Here is a 24,402-nt window from a genome sequence, read left to right on the forward strand (position 1 = left end):
ATTTCAGTATAGAAGACATTGAAATTGTGGGCAAATCTTTCCTTTTTATTCTATTGCAATTCTCGCCTCACTTCCTTTCTCTTTATTTCTCTCGTTTTTTTCTCTCGAAAGTACCGGCAAAGTAGCTTTTTTCCGGTCCCGGTAGCTGCCAAGAACACGGTCATACTTGCACTGAGTCCATCAGGAGCTTGTTGCCTCGGGGCAGTAAAGTAATTGTGTCCCGCACGATGTTGTGTGAAGCCTCTCCGTACTACGGGAACTGGTGACAGGCCACATGTGTTTGATGTCCTTCCGTGACGGCAAGTTATTTGACGCCGTCTGGCTCATCGCCCTCGGCGCGAAATTCTCGATCTGCGGTTATGTATTTACCTACTTTTCCTGCGCTGACACGAAGAAAAAGCACAAAGTAAAGAAATAGGCCATATCAAATATTCACTTTCCGAGAAGCAGGGAGCAACCCCATCTGCTCCGTCGCCTCGAGGCGATGCAGGCTTGCACCTGAGTCGGTACGGAGGCACAAGAAAAATGGCTGTTATTCCTTGTTGAGATGCACTGGTAGAAAAATATGTTAGTCGTCCGGCTTCAAATATTCGCTGGCGGCCCATTTGTGAAACCCGATAAACCTGCTAAGGTATCTTCCTTGTTGTCTTTCTTTATTTTATTATATATATATATTTTTTTTTTGTAAAAGCGAATAAGGGGGGCTTGAAGGTGTTTGTGCCACACTTACGAATGTCAAAATACCACCAATATGGTAGAAGGCAAAAAAAAAAGATAAACGTTTAGGGCGGCAATTTCACTAGCGTTTAGAAGTTGTGAAATGTCTTCTTTTTGTAGCAGAGTCGCAAAGTCTAGTATTTCATCTAAGCGAGCTGCCCCAGAATTGTATGCGATAATATCTATTCAAAAGGTAGAATGGTGTATACCATATACACTAAGAAACGCTCCAAACACCTGCAATGTGTAGTTTGGTCGGAGCTTATTAATAATGTGGCAGGTATCGATAGCCTGTGGTTTGTGTCGTTAACTTGGCTCTCCCAGCGAAGCCTTTTGAAAGAACTGCACTGTCTTGGATTTACTATACAGTTTCCATAGCTTGCCCTGTATTTAGGCGTAAAGACCAATGAGGCAACTGATAGACTTCTCACGATACATTAGAGCAAGGCCAGCAAAAAAAAAAAAAAATTGCTCCTAGAGACCCTCAGCGTTTTCTGAAACAAGATGCCACCAATCATTTTCAGTCTTTATGACTACCACGTCACAAGTGCTGTTTGACAAAGGGAATGGGCAGACGAGATGCTTGCTGGGCACTTAGCATACAAGTATTCGCAACTCCAGAATTCGCTTCTTGTGCGGACAACACGATCCAAATAAACAACGATGGATACGACACCCAGCCCATGAGTGAAAAAGCCGGTGTCTGTGGCAGCGAAACAGCACCTAAATTCTCACTGGCTGCGACGCCACGCAACCTGCGCGCCTCGACGGTTCAGAGCGAGCGGAAGGAAACGCCTGCAGTGGTCGCGCAGGCTCTCCATGTGTTGCGTGAGGACGCCACCACACCACGTCACCTTCGCTCTCGCAGGCCTGTGTTATACGTGCGTTCCTTGTCCGTGCAAGCTCTCGCCTGCGTTATAACTTCGCCTCGGTAATCGCTATCAAGAAATTAATGTACAAAAAATACAACAAATTCGAAAGGAATAACGTTGGCGGCAGTGGGTTTCGAACCTACGACCCCGCGCTCGGAAGCGAAGTGTCTTACCACTGGGCCAAACCAGCGCATCCTATGGGTCTATTATTGACACGCATGGCGGCTGCAAGGCCAACCATTATCCACCGTGCTGTCTCTCTCACTGGCTGTCGAGAGGTCACGTGTTTTAAAATTTGTGCCGGGAAGTGGAAGTTTTGCAAAATGCAATTTTGCGTTTTCAAAAAGATGGTGAAACGTCACGTAAGCTGCAAAGTTTATCGACTAATATATTTTTCCTGTCCTTGGCAGCTATATTACGCCGTTAGCGCTTCAAAAAGGAAGTGAGCGGTAGCGTGCAGAGGCCATTGCAATGCATCTTCAATTTCGCGAATATGTGGTGGCGGTACAAGATAGCCGCCATGTCAGCTTGCTGATTGGCCGAAGGAGTACGCCGTGGGGAGCACCGTAGGAAGGGCCGCTTTGTAAACGTAAATTTGACGTTGCGTGAAGTTGCACTCGGCCGCCATTGCAGATATTTTCCGCCATAATTTGTGGTGCGACGAGTGGCCTGAATTATGCTAATGAGTAACCATATGCAATGGCGTTCGAGAGGAATGCATATCGCCACATTTTCTTCGTCGTTTGGGGCCATAAAAATATTTTGTTCATAAGGCGTGCTCATAGTATTTGCATCGCTCTCGGGTGGTGTTGGCATTTCTGTGTTGGGCCATCATTTTTTAAACAACGCGTTTATATGAAATACTATTGGTTGAACATAGCAAACTTTCTGCAACGTTGTCCACTTTTAACTGCTGCGTTTGTATTGTAATCAAGATTAATGCCTTATCGTACAATGAAAAATTATGGCAACGGTGGCTTTTTAGTTTACAAAAAGGAATGTACGTAAGGTGGTGCCTTGAAGTTTCCTGACGCGGTGCGGGTAAGTAGCGAAGTGAACAAGCGATGGAAGCGCCGGCGCTTGCGTCGCGCAAGCGCATACCTCTGGTGCACGAAACGCTATCGGTGATATTCGGCCGTTTCTGAAGGCTGTTTCACATGCTGCGACTGCAACGACGAAAATTGGTGCGATTTTTAGAGGGCTCATTTCACATGATTGCGATTTCAACAATGCGACTGGTGCGACGCCCAGGGTTGCTTACTGCCAGGTTTCGTGGAACACGCTGCATAATTATTTTATTGTAATGAATAAAACGTTTACAGTATAATATTATTGACTTTTCTTGATTATAAGCAAGTAATATGTATGAGTACTAATTTAAAAACGTTAGTTAAGATTTGTCTTGGAGTGCGCGACGGCGGTTTCGGTAGTTCAGTGCGACATGGCGCACGTAAACAGCTGTTCGCAGGTGGTTCAGCGCCGTGTGTTGTCTCATCTGCCTTCTATGACCGTTTCGTTCTGCCTGCGCTACAACAATCTACAAGATGACCTATCGACCAGTTCATATTGCTACCCACACCGCATATGCAGTATTCGGAATTCGGCTGCCACGAAGTCGTCGTGTCAGCCCAACAAGATCCTCGCGCTAGCCGTGCTCAGCGTCAGCTTCTGAAGAAATGATGCGTGTATCTTGCCCGTGATTGCGCATATGTGGTGCCTGCTACTAGCCATATTCTTACGCCAAACGCAACAAGAAGCACCAACCCGAACGCCCGCGTGTGCCCCTGAACGAAGCCTCAAACAATGTGTGATTACGACGTGGAATGAAAATTGTGTTGTGAAATTCAACCTTAGCGCTATCCTGGTTCGTCAGTCGCCGTGCTTGCGCTGCGAATATATATATGGGAGCCCTCTCTAAATATTTCTAAAGGCGCAAAAGCCGACGCATCAAGTGTTTCGAGCAGTTACCGTCACTTTTGTAGAAACCTGTACGTTGTAACATAGCGTTCTGAAAGACACGCTTCTCGTCCACTTTGTTTTCCTGTGTCTCGCGCTGGCAGTATACTCGGAACTTCTAACAAGAAGACCATATCAATACGCGCTCTTCATAATGCAGGATCGTAGGCCCACGGCAGGCGCACTTGCTGTAGAATTTTTCAGCTTTCTTCTCAGCCTCGCACTTCTCTCACGGTTAGCCTGTTTTGTGAAAATAAATATTATTCTTATATTATTAATGTTATTAGACATAGTTTCTTCAGTGTAATTTATAGCAATCATCCAGATTTCTTAAGCTAGCCATGCATTTAACCTGTATTAGATAAACATTGTTACGACATGCTTATGGGAGTCATTTCAAACTAGATTGCTCAGCCAGAGAAAGTAGAAATGCAAGTCTCAATGTTTATACGAATTTGGTATTCCTAAACAGATTACATTGGCAGAATTTTATGCCTGCTTGCATTTCCTGCAATTCACTGTTCAGAGCTGGAAAAACTGATTCCTTTTCTTGCTGTCGAAAGGCTGCTTCAATGTCGATAGCAAGCTATAATTATTCATTTCGAAAGCATTAAACAGTGACTATATCTCTAAGCTTATCAATGCGTTTTTGTTCCACGAACACAATTAAGTTTTCTCTCTCCCCCTCATTGACAGCCATGGAATGAAACCGTTCACTTTCATAAGTATCAGGATGCAAACATTCTGGAGTTTGTCCTGAGCATTTGTCTGCATCCTATAGTGTACATGTTTGTATCAAGTTCTGGTGTTACAATCGCAATGATATACACATATTGTTATATTGCAACAAACAAATTTATTTAACTTTGTTTTCAAATCTACAATGTGGCCATGCAGTAACGACTACATTAATAAGCAAAAAGAAAAAACTGCAGATTCAGTGTACGTGTTGGAATTTATGCGAAGTGAAGTTTTTGTCAAGTGGTCAATTAAATGCTGTTAAAGTAACTGCAATATATACAATTTGTCTTATTTTCAACAATCCAACATGTCATCTTTTGCAAGGTTTGCTTATGCACCGCATAGGTCACAACCTTAATGTCATGTAATCTTTATGCATTACACTGTCCACAAACCATACCGAAACGCAAATGGCAGTTAATGTAGATGCATGCTGCGAAACATCAACACAGTGACATTTGTTGAGCAAGGAATGGTGCGAGGTGTATGCAGATGGATGAATGACGTGCTTATGTACTTATTTATTTATATACCTCGCAGGCTGCAAGGTTGGAGTATTATGCAAGGGGAAATAAAAAAGTTGTTACAAAAGGAAGAAGGGCACAACATTAAGAAAAAAACCAGCAAAAAAGCAGTACCAATACATTGCACCAACTAGCCCAACATGTTTTACTGGCACAACATTATTCAATACTTAACAAACAATAACATAAAAATTACTGCTCATACACCCTGTACAGATGGTAAACCAGCGAAGCTGAAATGTGCGGCCCCGGTGTTTATCACCGAGTTAATTCCAATGGTTTATTCAAGTCTTTGTATATTATTGGTTATGTCTGTGTTTCTTAATGAGGTTATGCACATGTTTGGCTTGGGTTTATCACATTGTTTATTTGGAATGCCACACATCGCACTTTGCAAGATCACCATCATGGAAAGTGCAATGAGTGGTTCATTGTGTTAATCCAGTGGGTCCATCAAAGTCTTTCTGAATTATGTTACGCACTTGTGTTTTGTAATGCGTTAATCATAATGTTTATGACTCAGTTATGCACTGTAGTTACCAAGTGACGTACCCGGGCTGCACATTTAATTTAATTAAATACAGGGACACATTTTTGAACCTATTGGGAAGTCGGAGAGAGACTGCTGCACGCGCGCTCTGCTGCTAGAGAGAAACGACGTCACTATCGGTCTAGTGAATGGCCCACCACACCTTTGCTGCGAGATAATAATGACATCATGATCTTGTCTTAACCCCATCCCCCTCTGTGTCCCTCCCCTGCAATAATACGTAAATAAATGCATGTTTGAAATGCATAAGCATTTCTATGTCTACCCAACAATATAGATAGAATAAACTTTAATGTCCAACGGAAAAGGTGATCTACCCACCCCCCGACACACAAGTCAGGGGGCGAGTGTCGCCGCCTCAGATGCAGGCTGGGAGGTCTTGGGTCCCAGCAGCCTCTTCAGCCAGTTGGACGAGCCGGAGCTGGAGCTCAGAGTCCGAGCTGCGCAGCAGGGTCTCCCAGGTGTCTCTACTACCTATTTTGTGCGTTCCCCCGAGAGAGTACGGACATTCCCATATTATTCGGACATTCCCATTTCTGCGGCAACTAATGTATGTTAGCGCATTTCTTATACTGTATTTTTTGTAATGTATTGACATATTATTTTAATTATTGTATACTATATAATCTCTGAGTGTACTATCCTCCCTCTTACGATGCCTCTAGGGACCTGTAACGTATAAATAAATAAATGAATAAATAAATAATTACCGATGAACTTGTCATTTCATTGAGAATACATAGTAATGTTAAATAGAGATAGGGGAATGTACGACGCCTTGAAGAAAGCAATCATTTTACATTTCGCTCTAAGTTCGACCGAACACCCTTCCTCATGGGGGTACCTCACCAGGTCCGGCCATTTCGCACTGACAAGCGCAGTGCGGTACAATGCACGCTGACGATCGTGCCTGAATATTATTACACCGCTACGCGCCCCGAAAAGAGATGAAATTTCAAACCAAACGCCTGCACCTTTCTCTTCGCTGGCGCCAAGCTCCCAGACGAGATTCGACGTCTGTCGCGCAGGTGCGCCTACGTAGTTCGCCGTGTTGTGACGCCACTCACAGTGGCACGTGGTTTTGAGAATTATTCAATGCAATCAGTTATTTGTTTGATCTGTCGATTCATCAGACGAATTAGAGAGAAATAAAAGAAAACCTGCAAACCGTATGTCGGCGTCTCTAGTTTACGTACTTCGTACAGTAGCAAGATAGATGTACTTCCATTTCGTCTGCTTGTTCCTATGTCATGTAGTCGCGTGTACGGAGAACCAAATTGTCATTTTATACCGTGTTCCAGCGCGATCATGCTTTGTGATCCGCTTGCACTTTCCTCAGTGTTCGTGTAGGACTGAGTTACACCGCTAGCCAGATATTCTCGTGCACAGCGCGCGAAATCGTGCGCTGCGCGAAACGACGCAAACGCAACAGCTCGCGCGCGCTACCGTCCAAGGTAAATATACCTGGCATCAAAGCTTCCATAGGAGCCCCTTCGTTCTAAATATGGCGTAGCATCGGCGGTTCACGGGGCTTAACGCCATCTGTATGTGGAGGAAACACTTTCGGTGGCAAAAAGAAAATAATAATGTGATGCCATATCAATTAAAAACATAAGTCACGGCATTTTGTTTTCGAAGGCGCGAAATTTGTTTTGTTGGCCTGCCATTAAAGCTATATGTTCAAATGCCCTGCCATTCGACTTGATGGGCGTTTCGAGATTTAAGCGCGGAAAGCGCTGCAGGAAAAGGCTAGCCATACGGTTGTCGAAATCGCACCCCTGCACACAGAATACTTTCGTTGGAGGCCGACGAAAGCTTTAGGTGTAGACTGCTGATCCTATCGTCGGATGCCAAGCCCGTCGGCCAGCGCAGTCGCACGAAAACAACTACGCACACATTTGTCTGACGGTCGTAACTCACAATTTTTGACTGAATGGGTTAAGAAGCGATGAAGCTACCCGCGTCACCAAATTCAGACAAACTTCGGCAAGCAAAAAAGCACAACGTGTGAGGGGGGCGTATTTCAACAGGTGAACTTTACTAGCGCGCCTTTCTGCACATTTCAAGAGGTGCATTGCATTGCGAGTGATAGCGGCGTCAACGCCCCCTGTAACGATTGGCGCTGAAAAGAAATATATTTGTTAATAATAATCAAATTAAATAAACTAGTATTTCCTTAACTCGTCACTAATATATAAAGCTGACCCAGAATTTTATTTTCGTTGAATGAATCTGTGTCTCACTTGAATTAAAATACGCTTTTTTTTTTCAATGTCTGTTCCCTCCAAACATAGCCGCGCTTCAATCGCTGCTCCCATAACCGCCCTTGCTGATGTCGGTGACAATTTGTACTGAACCGCTTTTCGCCCGAAGCTTCGCGACCTATTTGAATCGACCTTGGACCGTCAGCTGAAGTGCGCAGCGCAGCAAAAATCACGAGCCATTCCACTCTATGAAGGTGGATGACCAGCGAAGCTGTTTAGCATACGAAACAGAGGCGACACAGAATCTTGAACGAAGGTACGAACCTATTTATTGTCTTTATCGGTGGTCATTGTGACGATAGGTGCGCACACACATTCTCGTATCACCTCTGTTATTGTCATATTAATTCGATCATATTCGCGTAAAGTCCGCGTTCCTGAGGAGCCACGCGCCTACGAGGAGCGACGGCCGGAACAGAGACGAGAATCGTCGCCGGCAAGCGGCGCACACCATTAATGGAGACCATGCACAAAGCGTCAAGCGTATGTTGGACGTCGCTCATCGTGGGCGCCTTGTTCCTCGGGAGTCCGGTCTACACGCGGCCTTCCCATTACGACTACAGAAGATAATATGCAATTCAAAATGGAGAACGGCAACTTGTCTTTTTGGTTATTTTTATACATTCGCGTGGACGACGGGGCTGCCGCCCCGAGGAGCCGGAAGGAACTAGACACGCGTGAGGTTTAATTTAGCGAGGTTTCGACAGCACCGCCACCACACGAGAGCGGAAGGGAGGGAAACTAGATACGCAAGCGCTTGGAACGCCGAAAAAGAGAGGGTGGTGCGGACGTACACATAGTCGACGCGGGTCGGCCTTTTGGACTAAGATCCGATCGTAGTATCTGTTCTTACCCTGTGCCTGGGGCCTCATTGGGTCCCAGGTTTGACAAGGGTACTTCAAGGCCGTGCTACAGGTCCCGCAGCCCACCACCCGGAATCCACAGTAGTATGTGCAATCCATTGCTCTTAGAACCTCTCTGCACTATCACCAGGATCGGCCCACATTTTTGTTGACACAGAACAAAAATGCACAGAACCGTAACCATAAACAGCTTCGCTGCAAAAAAAAGCGAGAAAAGAAAAGAAGGCAAGGCACGTGACCTATGGTCACGTGATCCTCGACCTCCGGTATGGGAGAACGCAGGGAAGGAACTTCGCTTGCGGAGGCTAGACGGGGTCAAGTTGGGAGAGTGTCTATGTCGACGGTGACGCTTGTCTCCTGAAATCATGCATTTGCGGCACTGAAATATTTCTATCTCGACTATTAAGGATCCAATTTGAAGAATTCTTGCGATAGAACACTCGCTAGAGGGGATGTAACACCTTTCGGCGCATAAGCAAACTTTTCCATGTTGCCTAATAAGGGGCCCTTTAAAGGTGTTGTTAATCTGAGATGAGATATGAATCGAGTGTAAGCCTGTGTTATAGTGCGATTACGCAACATCCATTTTCTTTTCTGTTGTTGGCACGTCACGAGAGAGAGAGAGATAATTTAATTGAAAGAAGGCAGAGAGGTCGGCCTGAGCTAACGTGCTCTAGCCTGCTACTCTGCACAGGGGCAGGGGGAACGGGGACATAAAGGTGTGATGAGGGATTATGATGATGACATAGAAAGAGGGATGCGCAACGGTGAAAGCGAGTTCAACATTCTGATGATACATTCAGAAATATCATCCATGAGGCCACTATCAGGTTCCGTATCAAGTCTGTAGTCACCGATTCAAGTGAACTTAAAAAGAAAGGCACTAGGACGAAGCTGGTGTGTGGGCCTCCCCTGCGTGATCAGCGTAAGCGCCAAACAAGAGCTTTATAGGATATAAGGAGCTGCGATAAGCGGCTCCAGCACGGCGAGCACTTGCAGGGCACTTTTAGCGATAAGTATGCTAGCCATTGGACAAACCAAAAGTACCCTGCAGAGTAACAACTTTTTTTTATTTTTCGTGCCTTTGCTTTTTCTCTCCGCTATTCTTTCCGTCTTTCGTTTCCTCTTACACTTCCCCCAGTGCAGGGTAGCAAGCCAGAACCTTGCTGCCTTTCCCAACCTGTTTACCTCTGTCTGTTCATTATCTCATTTTCCTTGCAATGGTTATCTCTCATATGGTACCAGTGTCCCGTTTTTGTTCTTTTTTATCCCGTTAGTTTCTACTGGATGCATTGACCTGCTTAGTGCAACCATAAACAAACCTGTCGGCACTAGACCATTCACACCATGAAACTATCGTTGCACGTGAAAGGTCAGTACGCGTCGTTCAAGTTCCCCTGAAACTGATTACTTCCTTTTCTCTCAAGAATTACAAGGAAAATGAGCGAAACGAAACAAGGAAAACTTCAACAGGAATGTCAAAGTGACAAAAAACCCTCTGAAAGCCCCCTCGTCGCACTGGTGGCCCGGGGGATTTACTGTAACGTATGAATGTTTTATCCCCAGTAAACTCTGCCACGTGAACAGAACTAGAAGAGCTCTCGACGAAAGGCTCTCTTACAAAAAGTCCAGCCAGGTTCGAATGTTTTTGAAAACACTGCGCATACTTGAGCCCTTAGACTAACTGAAGTTAGCTTTTAGTATTCTCTTTTTCGGTTTGTTTAAGCGCCAGCTTGCCCGCAACACCACAAGCTAGGCCCGCGCCCCACCCGCACCACTCAGGCAATGTTTCGGAACGACAGCAGCAGTCGTTCTCACGGAGAAGCCTGAACGCAAAACAAAGGCCGAGATGTTTGCTTTGCGCCTTGGGCATTCAAAGAGCGGGCAATCAAAATGAACGGGGAAAGGTTTGAAATGTGTATTCTGGCTATGCTCATACGTTAACCTCTCTTTTGTTTATTCAGAAAACATTCTTGTCATGTCGTTCTTTCTTTTCGTTTTTTTCTTCTATTTTCTGTTTAACTTGTTCGTCTCTCTCGTGTTCGAATTATAGAGTTATTCTACCACTCGCTACAATAGCTGCTTTTCAAAGCTCATTTTGTTCGTGAGCGAGCGAGAGAGACTGTGTTCGAGTAGCGCCCGCCTTCACGGACGGAGTCTGATCGTTCGGTCGCTGCTGTGCGTTGGGAAATGATTGTTGAAGATAGTGGCACAATAAATATTCGATTTTCTCTCGCAGCCGCAGACATCGCACGGAGCATTGTCAGTGATTCCAATTGTTGCAGTGTACGCCTTCGAAAAGCGAACTCTTAACTACAGTTGTACGGAAACGATGACTCACGCCCGTGAAGTCCGGGTGGAGGTCGGTGCTACTGCGAAGGGCTCAGTACGTGTAGTCTAGTGTGCTTTACATTTAGGTTGCTCCAACCTGCTAGCACTTTAACTGAGCACTAATTAACATCTTTATCGAAAGCCAAATAAAAAATTCATTCGGTTTTGGCGTATTGGAAGAATAGTGTGAGGCGCACGGTCCACAGTAGCAGTTTTGCTAGAAGACACGTACCTTGAAAGAGTCGTGTCAGATATGAGCTGCAAGCCCTGCTATTTCATTATAATACATCATAGATTTGCAAACAATTTTTCTGTAGTCAGTCAAGCATTCCAGGAGCAAGAACTGCCCTGGCGAGTGTGGTGGTGGCGTCAGGAAACGCAAAACGTTTTAATTTGTGTTGTTTTTTCATACCTAATCAATCTTTATTCGTTTCCTGAAAAAAAATTCATTTATCTATCCATCCATCCATCCATCCATGTCCATCCATCCATCCATGTCCATCCATCCATCCATGTCCATCCATCCATCCATGTCCATCCATGTCCATCCATGTCCATCCATGTCCATCCATGTCCATCCATGTCCATCCATCCATCCGTCCATCCGTCCGTCCATCCGTCCGTCCATCCGTCCGTCCGTCTGTCTGTCTGTCTGTCTGTCTGTCTGTCTGTGACGGCGATGCTATTCTGAGGTTTCCCTAGGGGACCTTCTTCATTACTACCTACTCGACTCCTGAGCGCCCGTGGGCCCTCTAAACAAGCAACAGCGCGACCAGCAAGTAGCCAGCCCACATCTCGTCCAAGCCTGTAATTGAAGTGGATCCCGTCTCATTCAAAACCACCACACCTTCTCACTTCTCTGTTTACTTCGACAACCTCGAAACCTTTCTCTCGGCTCATTTTCCATATCGCCTCATTAGCCGCCACTACGGCTCTTTGTACGTGACTGTTACTTACAGGCACCTCCGGCACCTTGCACACCATGACCTGCACCTGATCTACCCCCTTCGCCAAGCGCTGAGCTAGTCCTGTCCCTTATCCGTTTAGGACGTCATTGAGCCTGCTGCTACTATGACAAGGTTGCGCACGTACGTATTTTCAGCGAGCTTTGCTTTTGCTCGCTCCATGATAGAACCCGGTGTCTTCCCTGGGAATGTCCCTGCCGCCACTCTTTTATCGCCTTTCCCCCTCTCCATAATTGCTTCTGAGCACCTAGCCAGATTTCAGTCACCGGCGACAATCGCCATTTCACTCTCTCCTTCCTCTCCCTGCTTCCTTTTGTCCTTTTCCGCGTGATTCGGACTCGAGAAGGGGCACTGACCCCTGCGCTTCTGCTTTTTTGGTGTGGCGGCCTCAAGGTAGGTGCCGTCTTTCCAGCTACCCTCTCACCACGTTGCAGGCGTTCCACATACTTTGCTGGCACTCCCTTTCCTGTCAGGTCATGGGACTGCATTTCATTGCCACGACCATTCACGTTCACAATGGCGGCCCTGTACAGTGTTTTCTCGGCTGCTTGAAGCCTTTCTTTCCCTACCTTCCGTGCACCACGCTCCATATTTAGCTCATTTTTGAGCTCTTTGACCTGTTTGACAAGCTCATCCTGGAAAGTCTCCATTTTCTTCAGCTTGGCATCGACATCACAGTGTTGGCCGATTGTCTCGATTCCCTCTTCCTTCTCATCCGTCCCCTCGCCTGGCTTGAAAGACACCCCCCCGCACACTGGGCGCTTTCCCGGCTTTCTTGCAATGTATTGCATGGCTTTTTCTAATGGAAATACTATAATACTATAATAATACATAGCACGTGCCTTCTAGAAAAACCAATATGCAGAGAATCTAAATCCTTAAAATGCCACAAAGTAATTCTCCCCAATGTTTCAATAGCAATCAATGCCGTACCGACTTAAGGTATGCCACGTTTTCACACGCATTCAAAGACGCGGCCACGCTCTCACTTTCCTTCAAAGCACTATTCCCGATACCAAACACACACAGTAAAACCACTAATAGCTATTAGTGTTGCCACTTCCAAGCTACTATTTAAAGGCTACAAAGACGTCCCACCCGGATGCACGTGTTGAAGCACGTGGCGCGAAAGGACGCTCTGACTATTCTGCAAAACCAAATATATACGAAACACAACCGCGCACACGAAAAAAGAAAGAGAGAAGAAAGAAGTTAACTACTTAATTAATATTTAAAGGCTAAAAAATCAGCAAATCAAAAACAGGAACAAGCTCAAAGCATGCACAAAAAGAAACATGATTTCGCCGCCGCCACGGAGCCCTAGAAAAATCACGTCCATCCGCCACAATATCTACCCTCGGCGCTGAGCTCCGGAACTTGCCTCCCTTCCTGACACCGGACGACGGACGGTAGGCATCGACTTAGGACAGCTCCGCCGTTTAAGAAACGGTAAAAAAATTGCCGTTTTTCTAAAGAAAGAACTAGAAAAGCTCCTTACCCTAGCGCTGTTCGCAAATGCAAGGCCCAGCAGCATGATGCTGCTGGGCATATTCATATATTTAATAGGTATATCCAAGGTGGCCGGCGGTATGGAAAGAGTACTTACGAAAGGAAAGTTTTGGAAATGTGGCCTCGAGCTAAATTCACATAGGCTCCAGATTAATTTTAAGGGTACATTACTCGCAGCGCAAAACTCGAACGACCGCTCCGCGGCGTTTAATTGGACATTAATTCTTTCGCATACAGAACTCATAAGCGCTTATGAGTCCTCGGATTTCTTTAGTCTTTCCACCATTAGCTCGGTAGGCACCTCGCTGTTGTTATTGTCACTAAAGGCCCCTCACCCGTATGCGGATGTCAAAGGAATCGTAAATTAAACGGAACACCAGAAAATACGACGCCCGCGGTATTTTTGTTATCCTGGTCTCGACTTACGCTTTTCCGAAACTGTAATGCAATTAATGTAAACACGGCTCTAGCTGCGTTTACATGAATGAGACAGTAGATGTCGCATTCTTTAGCGTATCACGTTAGTTACTTTGCGACAGCGCTTACATCTGGAGCATTCCCCTTCGTCCAAAGAAAGCTGGAATTGTTTCCTCCGATTTGCGTTCCGCCATTGAGAGGAAGAGAGCACACGGCGGCAGCAGTGTCTCGTCCTCAATGCAATACACCAGCGTTTACATGCACTTTGCGCCAAGATTTACCACTCCTCGAACTATACCCTCTCCTGTGGCACCAATGCGATTAGCCGTCTTAGCGCATTACCATCGTTCACAAGAATGTGATGCACTAGAAATGCGATGCGATGCACCACTTGTCGCAATGATGAAAACTGTTTCGGTAGACACGTCTGAGCGTTTCGTCGCTACTTCTTTATTTCCTTTCCGCAGCCTCCGTTGTGCAAGAGCATCCTCTCGCTGAAGATGTACGCCGCCATGGCTTCAATCAATTGGATGTTCGTCGAAGGGCTTCTGCTGCACTCTCGCATCACCATCTGCATCTTCCGCCAGGACGCACCCTTCAAGCTATACCACGCCATCGGTTGGGGTGAGTCACGCTCTTTGATTCGCGCTTTACTCCTCTCTCGTTGGCCACATTTTTAGCTCGAAAAAGATAGTTCGCCAATTTCTCCTAGCAAAAACATTGAAAGAATGCCTAAATGTTATGGGTGGTATAAAAGTCTTTAGTTAAAATTCAAATACTGGCCTCCGGGCCTCTGTGTTGCTCTCGCACCTGCTACATCTCCTATATCAGGGTACCAAAGCCAGAGTCCATTATATAGGGAGTGGAGTGAATTAAAATAGGGACTGTGAACCCATGTCTGAAGGCCATCCGGGATCAGTAGGTGGTACGACTCCTCGAGGGTGGTGCCTTCTTGGATGTCTTGTGCGGCAGGGCACCTCCAAAGGAAATGTGCCGTGTTGACCACTTCTGTGGTGTTGCATGAGATCCTCTAATTCGTTTAGAGTGATTCAGAAAAGTGTGACATTACGTCACAACCTAACTATTCTTAAATTTTGCTTTCCATGTCCATCAGCAGACTTCTCATTTCGAGTAATTTTTCACACACTCGTAGCACCTTAGCGCTATCTCACATAGAAGTTAAATGGTATATTGCATGAAGCTCATGCTTCCAAACTCTCCATTTGATCCTCCAGCTAAAATCTGATCTCAAGGGAGAGGAGGGGGGGGGGTTCTGATTTGTTCGGGAAACGGCAGAAGGGTTAGCCAGAGTTAATATGTATAAGCGAGAAGAAAGGGGGTTAACCGAGGGGCCCGATTTTTATTAGTCTTATCATAAGAAGCCAACAAACACTGACACCAAGGACAACATAGGAGAAACTGCTTGTGCATAATAAATGAAATAAAGAAACGATAAATTAATGGAAATAAAGTGGATGAAAAAACAACTTGCCGCAGGTGGGAACCGAACCCACAACCTTCGCATTTCGCGTGCGATGCTCTGCCAATCGAGCTACGGCGGCGCCGTTTCCCCATCCACTTTCTTGGGTATTTATGTGTCCTAGTAGAACCCTGAGAGTGTTAGCTAGCGCCGCCGCTCATCGACCTTGGCGGCGGACTTGGAACGTCCTTTCTGCCACACGCGTCACGAGCACGTGATCTCTTTGGGTGAAAGCAACTGCTCATTAAACCCACACATACCTGAAGGCATATATATATATATATATATATATATATATATATATATATAGATAGATAGATATAGTGGGGCCACGCCTGGGAAGACGTCTGTTGGCTGGTTGTCTTCTGGTCAAATAGTCACAGTGGCTAGAGAGCTGACGTCTGATATGGAGTATGTTAGAAGAACGAGCAATTATTAGTGCAGAGGATGTAAGCAAAACAACATGTAGTCCAAACAACATCATCTAGGGCGTCAGTGTGCGTCGTTCTCCACACAGTATGTTATTATGTTCATATTTTATAGCACATTTATTCACCATCGGACTGACCAACTGACTGAGAGCGCATGCGCACACGACGTGCGTGGCTAGCATTTTCTTTTCAACCGTTGCGTCCTCGATACGTCGAGCTATGCACGCTACTTCGCAAAAATGACTGATTTACTCATTTTTATTATTCACTGCGAAATCTCAGCGAGCAGCCTTTGTCTTATGCCGTACCACAAGAATAAAGCTTTTCATTTGTGAAATGGAGCATGAAAGTTTACAAAGTAATAAAAAGCAGTTGCAGCTGAAAAACATATGCCGACCACCAAGTACACTTCACGCAACGATCTAGTGGAATCGGAAGACATCCAGCGAATTCCTTGTTATGTAAAAGATACCACATAAGTGAGATTTCCCGCGAATAAATCGTAGAGCACATATGTTTCGCTAAATGTGACGATGATAGATAGGCATGGATATTAATCAAGCTTAAATTTCTTTTAGCATGCTAAACAATTCTATTTATCGCTTGTTTCCCGACACTCGAACGGGAAAAAACAACGATGCTAATCATTGTCGCCTAACGTACTACCTCTCACGGCCAATTAGCCTTTACAAGTTGGATGTATGTGATCAGTCAGCCTCTCGAAGCCGGAACGGCAAATCTCAAACAAATATACGCACATATCCATTCTGGCTTAACTGACATACTGGCAGCGAATGCAGACACTACCATTCATTTTACATCATGTAAAAGTGTGAAGTGTGAAGCTCTTAGTGTGAAGCTCTACCGCACCAGTAGGTGCATTCATGTTAGGCGCACTCATGGCTACCTTAAAGGAGTCCTGAACACCCCTCGGGCTTGGTGAAAAAACGTAGTCCGCGCATAGTACGCGCTGCAGTGAACACGTCAGCCAAGTTTTGCAGTCGTCCCGTGGAGCTCGCAAGCCGATCGCGAAGTCACCTTTCAAATGCTCTATTTTCAACAAAATGCTGCTCCTTACCCTTTTCTGGCCACTTTATTTCGTAATATAGCAGATTCGCAGACAGAGTTGCTATTGGCCGATAGCTGACATCAATCATGAACGATGTCTGGATGAGTGCGCTTCTTCCTGCTGTTACTGTGTACATTTCGGCGCAGTTTAATAAACAGGCTGAAGTAAGCGAGAATCTATTTTGGATTTCCATATTAATTACGTACTTCCGGAAGAAGCCGACTGTCGTCTGTTCACGCTCGGCCGCGGCCGCCCGTGTAGGATTTAAACTTTGGCCGCTCTACTTATCGGTGTCGTAGCAATCGCGTCTCGCTAATTTCGGCTAGTTTTGGACGCTCAGCGGGCCTCTAGCCACACGAAACATTGAGTGCAGAGCACACGCACGCACGCCAGCACGTGCTGACTCCTGGCCGCTCCTGGTTATATAAACGCCTTGGCAGACTTGGCTCCGTAACGATCGTGCTATTGAAGCGCTTGAAAAACGCGCAAGTTGGATGCGGCTACTATCCGTCGGTCGAATCGTTGCAGGACAAAGCCGGTCCGCATCACGTAGCACAAACAGGCGGGAGCATTTGAGCGCGCGCTCTGGTCCTGCCGTGCACAAAGCAAACGCGCTGCTTCTGCAGATAGCTTGCGGTCTGCTACGCACCGTGGATATTGCGGCCGCCTCGGGGTGCCGCGATGAGTCCGCTGGCTGAGCGCATTGCGGCTCGCTGAAGACAACCGCGTGCGGCACGTCTGATGACCTTACGTTCGATGCGTCGTAGGCGCCAAAATCGGAAATAGTGACGTTTACGAGAACACCCAGAATCAAATTGGAACTGCGCGGCGTGGTGACGTTCGGTAGGCGGAACGTTGTGGGCATGCCCCGCTACGCCGTAGCCTTCGCAGTGCAAGGCACTGAAGAAGGAGCGGAAGGAGCGCAAGCACCGCGATTGCCAATAACTTCGCTTCTGCTGAGTGTACTGAAGTACTTTCTGCGGCGAGGTATTCCTGAAATAGCCTAATTTAACTTCGAATGCGTTTCTCTACTTGGATAAAAAGTTGTTCAGGGCCCCTTTAGCTGTTCTTTTTGCGCAGCCCTGAGGATTCGCATCACGTTGTTTACTGAGCTTCGACAATGAGGAGAGAACGGGGTGACGGCAAGGAGAGCAGGGATCGGAAAGGAGTAGAGGACTGAAGGGCGCACATGAGTCTAGCGGCTCATTAGCAACATAGGAATGACGCAGAATCAGGGATGCTATAGCTCGACAGTTACTCGAAGCAATTTGCGCTTCATCGTGTGCATTTTTCTACGCCACGCACCCTCCGTCACGGGGCTGTGTATGCTTTATTTACAGGCTCTTCTGTCTTCGCTGTGAGTGCCGGGCAACAAGGCCTTTTTAATTAGCGAGTGGAAAGCTTTCATCTCCATAGTGCTCACGTCGTGCGCATATTGAGACCGTCACGCATCTTATAGCACTCTTGTTACCTGATGTCATCTACAGCCGCTGCTTACTAGTTGAAATAAACTGTAGACGTTTTAGCACTTTCTGAACTTTTCAGCAGAATACTCCAGCCTTCTGTAACAGATGCGTGCCTGAACAGCATTTGGAATCCACTGATATACAGTGCACATCATAGACTCCAGAACGTCTGTCAGTTGTGGTTTAATTGGCGCATATATTTCCATTGTCAAACAACCCTTTGTATGTTGTTTGCTGTGACTTAAAGAGCTTGAAAGCACCTTGACGCGTTGACTGGATAGTCAGCGGTTCTTTTGTAGTGTTTCGTAGACATTGAATAACTTCAATGGTTTTTGATAAATTCCTGTGTTCACGTGCTTGAGCTGTAAGTCACAGTGGTGGCACTTTTTGTTCTAATAGCGTGGCGCACGCTCGAAATTAAAAACAGAGCACAATTCCTGCCATGCAGTGCCCTTTATAACTTCGCTATTATCTGAATATTTTCTGCCTAACTTGTGTAACTGCCGGCTCGAGAAACAACAGTATGTTTAACAAGTGTGCATAAATACTTAGGAATTCTTTTCTTTCTTTCCAGTTTTCACAAGCGTTAATTTCCGCGTGCGTGACTTACATGTTTAGAGGTCGTCTCCTGTTTTACTGGAAGCCGACATCAATATTTCATTTTCAATGTGGAACCTACAACAGCGAATCGTTTCCTATGCCTTACGAACGTTCAGCGCGGTGCACACAGCAACAAAGAAATGACGCGCCCATTGCGAGTCAGTCAAGCGAAAAGGTACGCGAGAGTGTTGGGCAACGCCTAATCCTTTACTGTCGTGAACGTGCGAGGTTGACGACCACCGGCGTCCATCCGCTCGCGGCGCGCCGGTGTGAGCCGCGCAGTTTATATATTGCGACGCGCATCTCAGTTTGTCCGCGCACTCTCTCGCGATCGCCGCGAGGCGAGTTCCCCTAGCAATTATGCAAAGCGCCCGAAGCAGTGCGCCACCGCCCAATTGAGAGGAACCGACCCTGCGGCGCCGGGCCGGAGCTGCCACTCCACCAACTGCCATCGATCGCTAGACGCTCGTGTTCTGGTCCTCAGCAGAAGAGAACTGTACTTGGTTAAGTATGTGTGTGTACGTGTTGGTATGAAGCAACGCTTACTCGCCCGCTATAGTACCGAGCGATTTGCCCGACAAACACGCGTACCTATAGAAAACCAGCGGAATGAATCAGAAAATTAAAAAAAAAAGACGAACAAAAGGGTATCACTGCGTGCAAGCATTGTTTCTCGAAGCTCTTGATGGTTCGTTTTCAATGTACGATATACAAGCCATCTCCTCTCTGCGTTCCGTACGTGGGTGAGAGCGCAGCAGTGCGTCAGCTCCACTAGCGAACGCAGCCGCCGCTTCCTCGTCACCGGCTGGTTATCGCGAGCGGGTCGTTACGCGCAGCAGAAGACGACGGAGCTATAGTTAAATCCCGATCACGGTGTAAGCTAATAATGGTATCTTACACCAGCATCTTTATCACTATCACCACCCCTTCATCTTGGGCTTAATTAGAGTTTTCGTGTCAAGGCGCAAAGGTAGGCTAAACACTGCAAAAGCAGATGTGCGATGCTTGCAAGGAACATCCCAGGAGCAGTTCCCTTCCCAATTTTTTTCGAGGGAGAGAGAGAAAGCGAGGCGAAGAAAGGCAGAGAGGTCAACCAGACAAGCGTCCGGTTTGCTGCCCTACACAGGGAATAGGAAAAAGGGAGAAAAAATAAGAAATGAGGAAGAGAGTGAGCACTGAGTGCACGTGGGAGGATGCGCAGGGACACTGTAAGCGCCCTCTCAATCCGGTGCACTTCAGGTAGTGTGCTAATGCACGAATCGTTTTTTGTGCCAGTGACGAGTGTGGCCACGGTCCGAGGGAGGCTCCTAAATATATTCAGGTCCCACGAGGGCCAATTTCCAAGTGTCGTCATTTAAGCGTTCATTTTCACGCACGTCGGTGTGTCACGACACGTCGAGCTTCACTGTGCCATGCTCGTTACTGAAATCGAAACACGCGAAACGACATTTAGAACTTCAGCGAGTTTATCACAGTTGCTCAAGCACAATGTCTGTCTCGCGTGTTCTTAATGCGACACGTGAGGCAAAGCTGTAAATGCGATATCATACTTTCTTCCCCGCTGCAGTTTACACAGAATTGCTTTGAAATGCAAACTTTGGCGGTTTCTGCGTGTGCGCCCTGATGGGCTGAGGTGAAAGCGCTCAATCACGCCATTTTTTTTTTTTTGTGAGATGGTATTACTGGACCGTCTAATCGCGATAGCGGTCAGAACGAACGCACACTGAGCAGGCCAATCTCAAACATATGTGCTTGTGGAAAGTCTCAGAAAAGTTACGCTGTTCACAAGTAGCTATGACTGGCTCTTATTAAGAAACATGATTCCTGTCGTGCTCGTTCTTAAATTTCTGAGTCTTTTTATTTCTTTATTTGTTGTATTAACATGAGCCGACAACAACCACTGCAGCGTGTGATCAACTGTGAGGAGCTTGAGCAACAGGACTCCGCCATCTGTGACTGTAATACATTTTTAAGCGTTCTATAAATACCCGGCGCATGCGCGAGTCCGCTCTTCTTTCTGTATTTTTTTTTCTTTCTTTCTTTCATCCGTCTGTTGCTTGTTATTTTTTCGTAACGTAATCAGCTGACAGTCAACACTGGCATGTTCTTTGCCGTCTTTGGTACTTTCCTTGCTTTTGTTTTGCACTCTTATTAATCGATTAAAATGACTGTTCTATCGGCAAACTGAAAGTATTCGCTAATGGCTGAAATGCTTTTTCTCCCCCCCCCCCCCCCCTAGGTCTTCCTTTAGTGTTCATACTGACATGGGCATATCTCATGGAACAAGAACTTCGCACAGCATGCTGGGAAGGCTACGGCGCCAACCGCTACGTCTGGCTCCTCATAGGACCGCGTCTTGTGGCCATTCTCGTAAGTCTCAGCTGGCTCTTACATCCATGCTTGCTATTAACAGGTCGGTCGTTGCCTGAAGTACATCGCAAAATACGCGCGCTTTATTTCCCTCTCGCTTGTTGCAGGTCAACTTTGTTTTCCTCGTGAACATCATCCGTATTCTGGTGACGAGGGTCAAGTCGGCAGTGTCAGTGGAAACAACTCAGTTTCGGTAAGCGAGCTGTTTCTTTGGCCACGCATGCTGTCAAACGGCGTGTTATAGTTATAAAAATGCCTACAAGACTTATTTGTCAAGAAGCTGCATAGGGTGCCAAAACCGCGACCTGATTATGAAGCACGCCGTAGTGGAGAGCTCCAGTTTAGCTTTGGTCACGTGGGCTTCTTTATTGTGCGCCTAATGTGCGCCGGACGGAATCGAACACACGACCTCAAGCTCAGCAGCGCAGCGCCATGACCTTCAAGCTATCGCGGCTGGTAAAGCTGCATAAACGGCCTGTGGGACTTATCGTCCATAATTAAATATTCGTAATCTATAGGCTAGTCGGTCCATATCCCGGAACCTCTAACCGCTTTCTGTCTTGTGGTGTTTGTACACCCACACTCACACTACTCACACTCACACTACTCACACTACCCACACTACTCGAACTCGCAGCATTGCCCCCCCCCCCCTCCCGCACACACACACACAACACACACACGCACACGAGAAAGTTTAATTTCCTCTCAATTTTGCGGCCGTTCACTCCGCAATTTATGTAGGAACATGGTGAAGTATCCACTGAACTTTTCTTCTTGATCATGGACGGAAATTTCCTTCCGAGGTGAGCATCCCCTGTGAGTAATTGACCTAAACAAACGTACTCTTGCACAGAATCTAGAGGTGGACATCCAATCACGTATTCTCGTTTTCTTTCCAGGTTGTTGAACATTACCTTTGTCTTTCCAATAATAGTCTCCAATTGTACTCTTACATTTGTCGGCTGAGGTCTTCCATCATTTGAATAAGCAATTGCACAAAGCCGCAACAGCCGAAGTCCAGCTTGAACACTCTGAGCTAATAGACCAGTGATCAGGCGATCGCATCGTGGGAGTATCATGAAACGTATTCGCATATCTTCGCTTTTGTAAGAGATTTACTGGCTAACCTTGGAGTGCTTGCCAGTAGCTCTAGCAATTTCTTTGCAGATAACGACACGTTAATCGCGACAGCGGCCAGTCGCGTGTACCTTCACTTCAGAAGGTGCTTATGTGAGTACGGGCACAGGTGCTTCCGTGCGATAAGTGCGTCCCATGCATCGCAATGCGTGTTGCGGTGCCCGCGCCGCGTGGTAGACGCTGATTTCGTCTGCAGCGTCCAGTGGCGGGTTATTCATGCGAGAAACAGCAGGATGTACTTTGTACAGAGGAGCAACTGGGGAGAGTTGGTAAAATCAAGTAAGCTCAAGTAATTTCCCCTATGTTGTCCTTGGTGTCAGTGTTTGTTGGCTTTTCATGATATGCATACATACATGCGTAAATGGCACGCGCGCGCGCGCCATGTATGGACACACACACACACGCACACGCACACGCACACGCACACGCACACGCACACGCACACACACACACGGGCAGGCGGTGTGCACTGCATGCCTCTCCGCAACCCCACCTCCATGCCTTGTGCGATTAACGTACGACCTATCGTACCCACAGCTGTATACAATAAGTTTTCAGTATGTTCCGCCAGGTTTCAGCAAATAGGAGCAGCCATGTTTAAGACTCGTCGCATGTGATATCGGACGTCACTTAGTACCACGCATCTCCTGCTGCATGTACGACCGGGCGCTTTCCATTCATATATTTAGACGAAAACTTAATGCGTGTCTCTGAAAAAGCGGCGAAGCTCAGCGAAGCGCGAGTTCAACGACAAGAAGCAAGCGCGTTGTGAAAAAAGAAAGAAAAAAAGAAGCAGTCTCGCCCGCAAGGCGAAGCATCGATTGCGATAGCAAATTAGTAGACAGTGATACGAAGTAAGGATAGTAGCTTTATCGGCCATATAAGTTTGGAAACATTCGCTTTCTAACTGAATTAACAAGCATAGTATCAGCGCGCGCAAGCAAATATGAACACATCACACTCGATGGGCGCGGACATTCGCTGCGAAAGGCTGGACACTGGTGCGAGCAAGCGCGGCAGCAGCAGCGAGCGAAGTGACTTTCGTGCGCTCTATCACTTCAACCCAAGAGCGGCGTGAGCACTGCGCGCACAAAGGTATGAGCCGTCTACAGACCCCTTTCAAGATGCGGCGCGCGCGAGAGCGCTCGCCCGTGCCAAGTGCATACTTGGCGGAGTCGAAGCCGCCCGCGCTGCCTCTCCGCTTTCCTCCATACATGGCGCGCGAGATTAAGCCGCGATCGTCAATTCCCCTTGCGCCCGGTCGCGAAATGCGCAGTTGCTGCTAGTGTCCCTGCATATGCTCCCACAGGGATAAGCAGGAACACTAGTTGCTGCCGCAGTACAACGCCGACCCCCCTCCCATCCGATCCCCCCACGGCTTTTCGCGCGACTGAAGACGGCACGTTTTCTCTCCGCTTTCTTCTTCGCGCGTGCAAGACTGGGTCGCGATCATTGGCTTTCCTCGCGTGCTTTCACTCGCAGATACCGCATACGACGCGCGGCGATGGTGTTAACGCACTTGGACTTTATACGGAACGTCACGGCGACGGCGACGGCAGAAATGCGCGTGGAGTGTCCATATAATTGCTATCGCAATGAAAAAATATTCCAACACATCCATCTTACAGCTGGCCCTGCGTGGCCAGCTGACGAAATCTAAGCAGAAAGCTGCGTAGGCGGCTACTTGCGCCACTGGTCTGAGTTATGGTCCCCCGTTGCAGCTTCTCGTGCGATATTACGACAGGCGAGGCTAATTTCTTTCTGCCGTGACCCGGGATGACCGCATCAGTGCGCATTTAGAGTGGTACGCTGGCTCGCAGGACATCGTATTACTGTAGCAGAACGTGTCATTGAAGAAACGAGCCAAATATATTATGTTTAACATGGGCATTCTTTCGTACGATTTCTACAAAAAAGTATAAAGTGCAAAGTTGCAGACTTGAACTAATTATGTAGTTAGTGAAAATATTTATTGTCCTTGTGTGTACCGCACGACAGAAAATGCAATGCAGAAAGCTGAGCGATGAGGATAGAAAGGACTTGTAGGCCTTTAGTTAGAAGTTAACCATTTTTGCTTTTGTTTTGTTTTTTCAATTCCAATCTGGCTAGTGCTAAGCTCTAATGGCGTAGCGGCAAT

The 24,402-nt window shown here is 46.8% G+C and overlaps 1 protein-coding gene across 1 annotated transcript in view; it reads left to right on the plus strand.

Annotated features, from left to right (window-relative positions):
- The window catches only part of LOC126535779 (corticotropin-releasing factor receptor 2-like), a 293,126-nt gene that overhangs the window by 245,334 nt on the left and 23,390 nt on the right, over positions 1–24,402 (plus strand). Inside the window, exons 6-8 of the mRNA XM_050182572.3 lie at positions 14,177–14,333; positions 20,995–21,125; positions 21,233–21,318. Coding sequence (XP_050038529.2) covers positions 14,177–14,333; positions 20,995–21,125; positions 21,233–21,318 — 374 coding nt within the window. The remainder of the gene's footprint in view (positions 1–14,176; positions 14,334–20,994; positions 21,126–21,232; positions 21,319–24,402) is intronic.

The sequence above is a fragment of the Dermacentor andersoni genome, chromosome 4, assembly GCF_023375885.2.
Source record: "Dermacentor andersoni chromosome 4, qqDerAnde1_hic_scaffold, whole genome shotgun sequence".
Classification (NCBI taxonomy): domain Eukaryota; kingdom Metazoa; phylum Arthropoda; class Arachnida; order Ixodida; family Ixodidae; genus Dermacentor; species Dermacentor andersoni.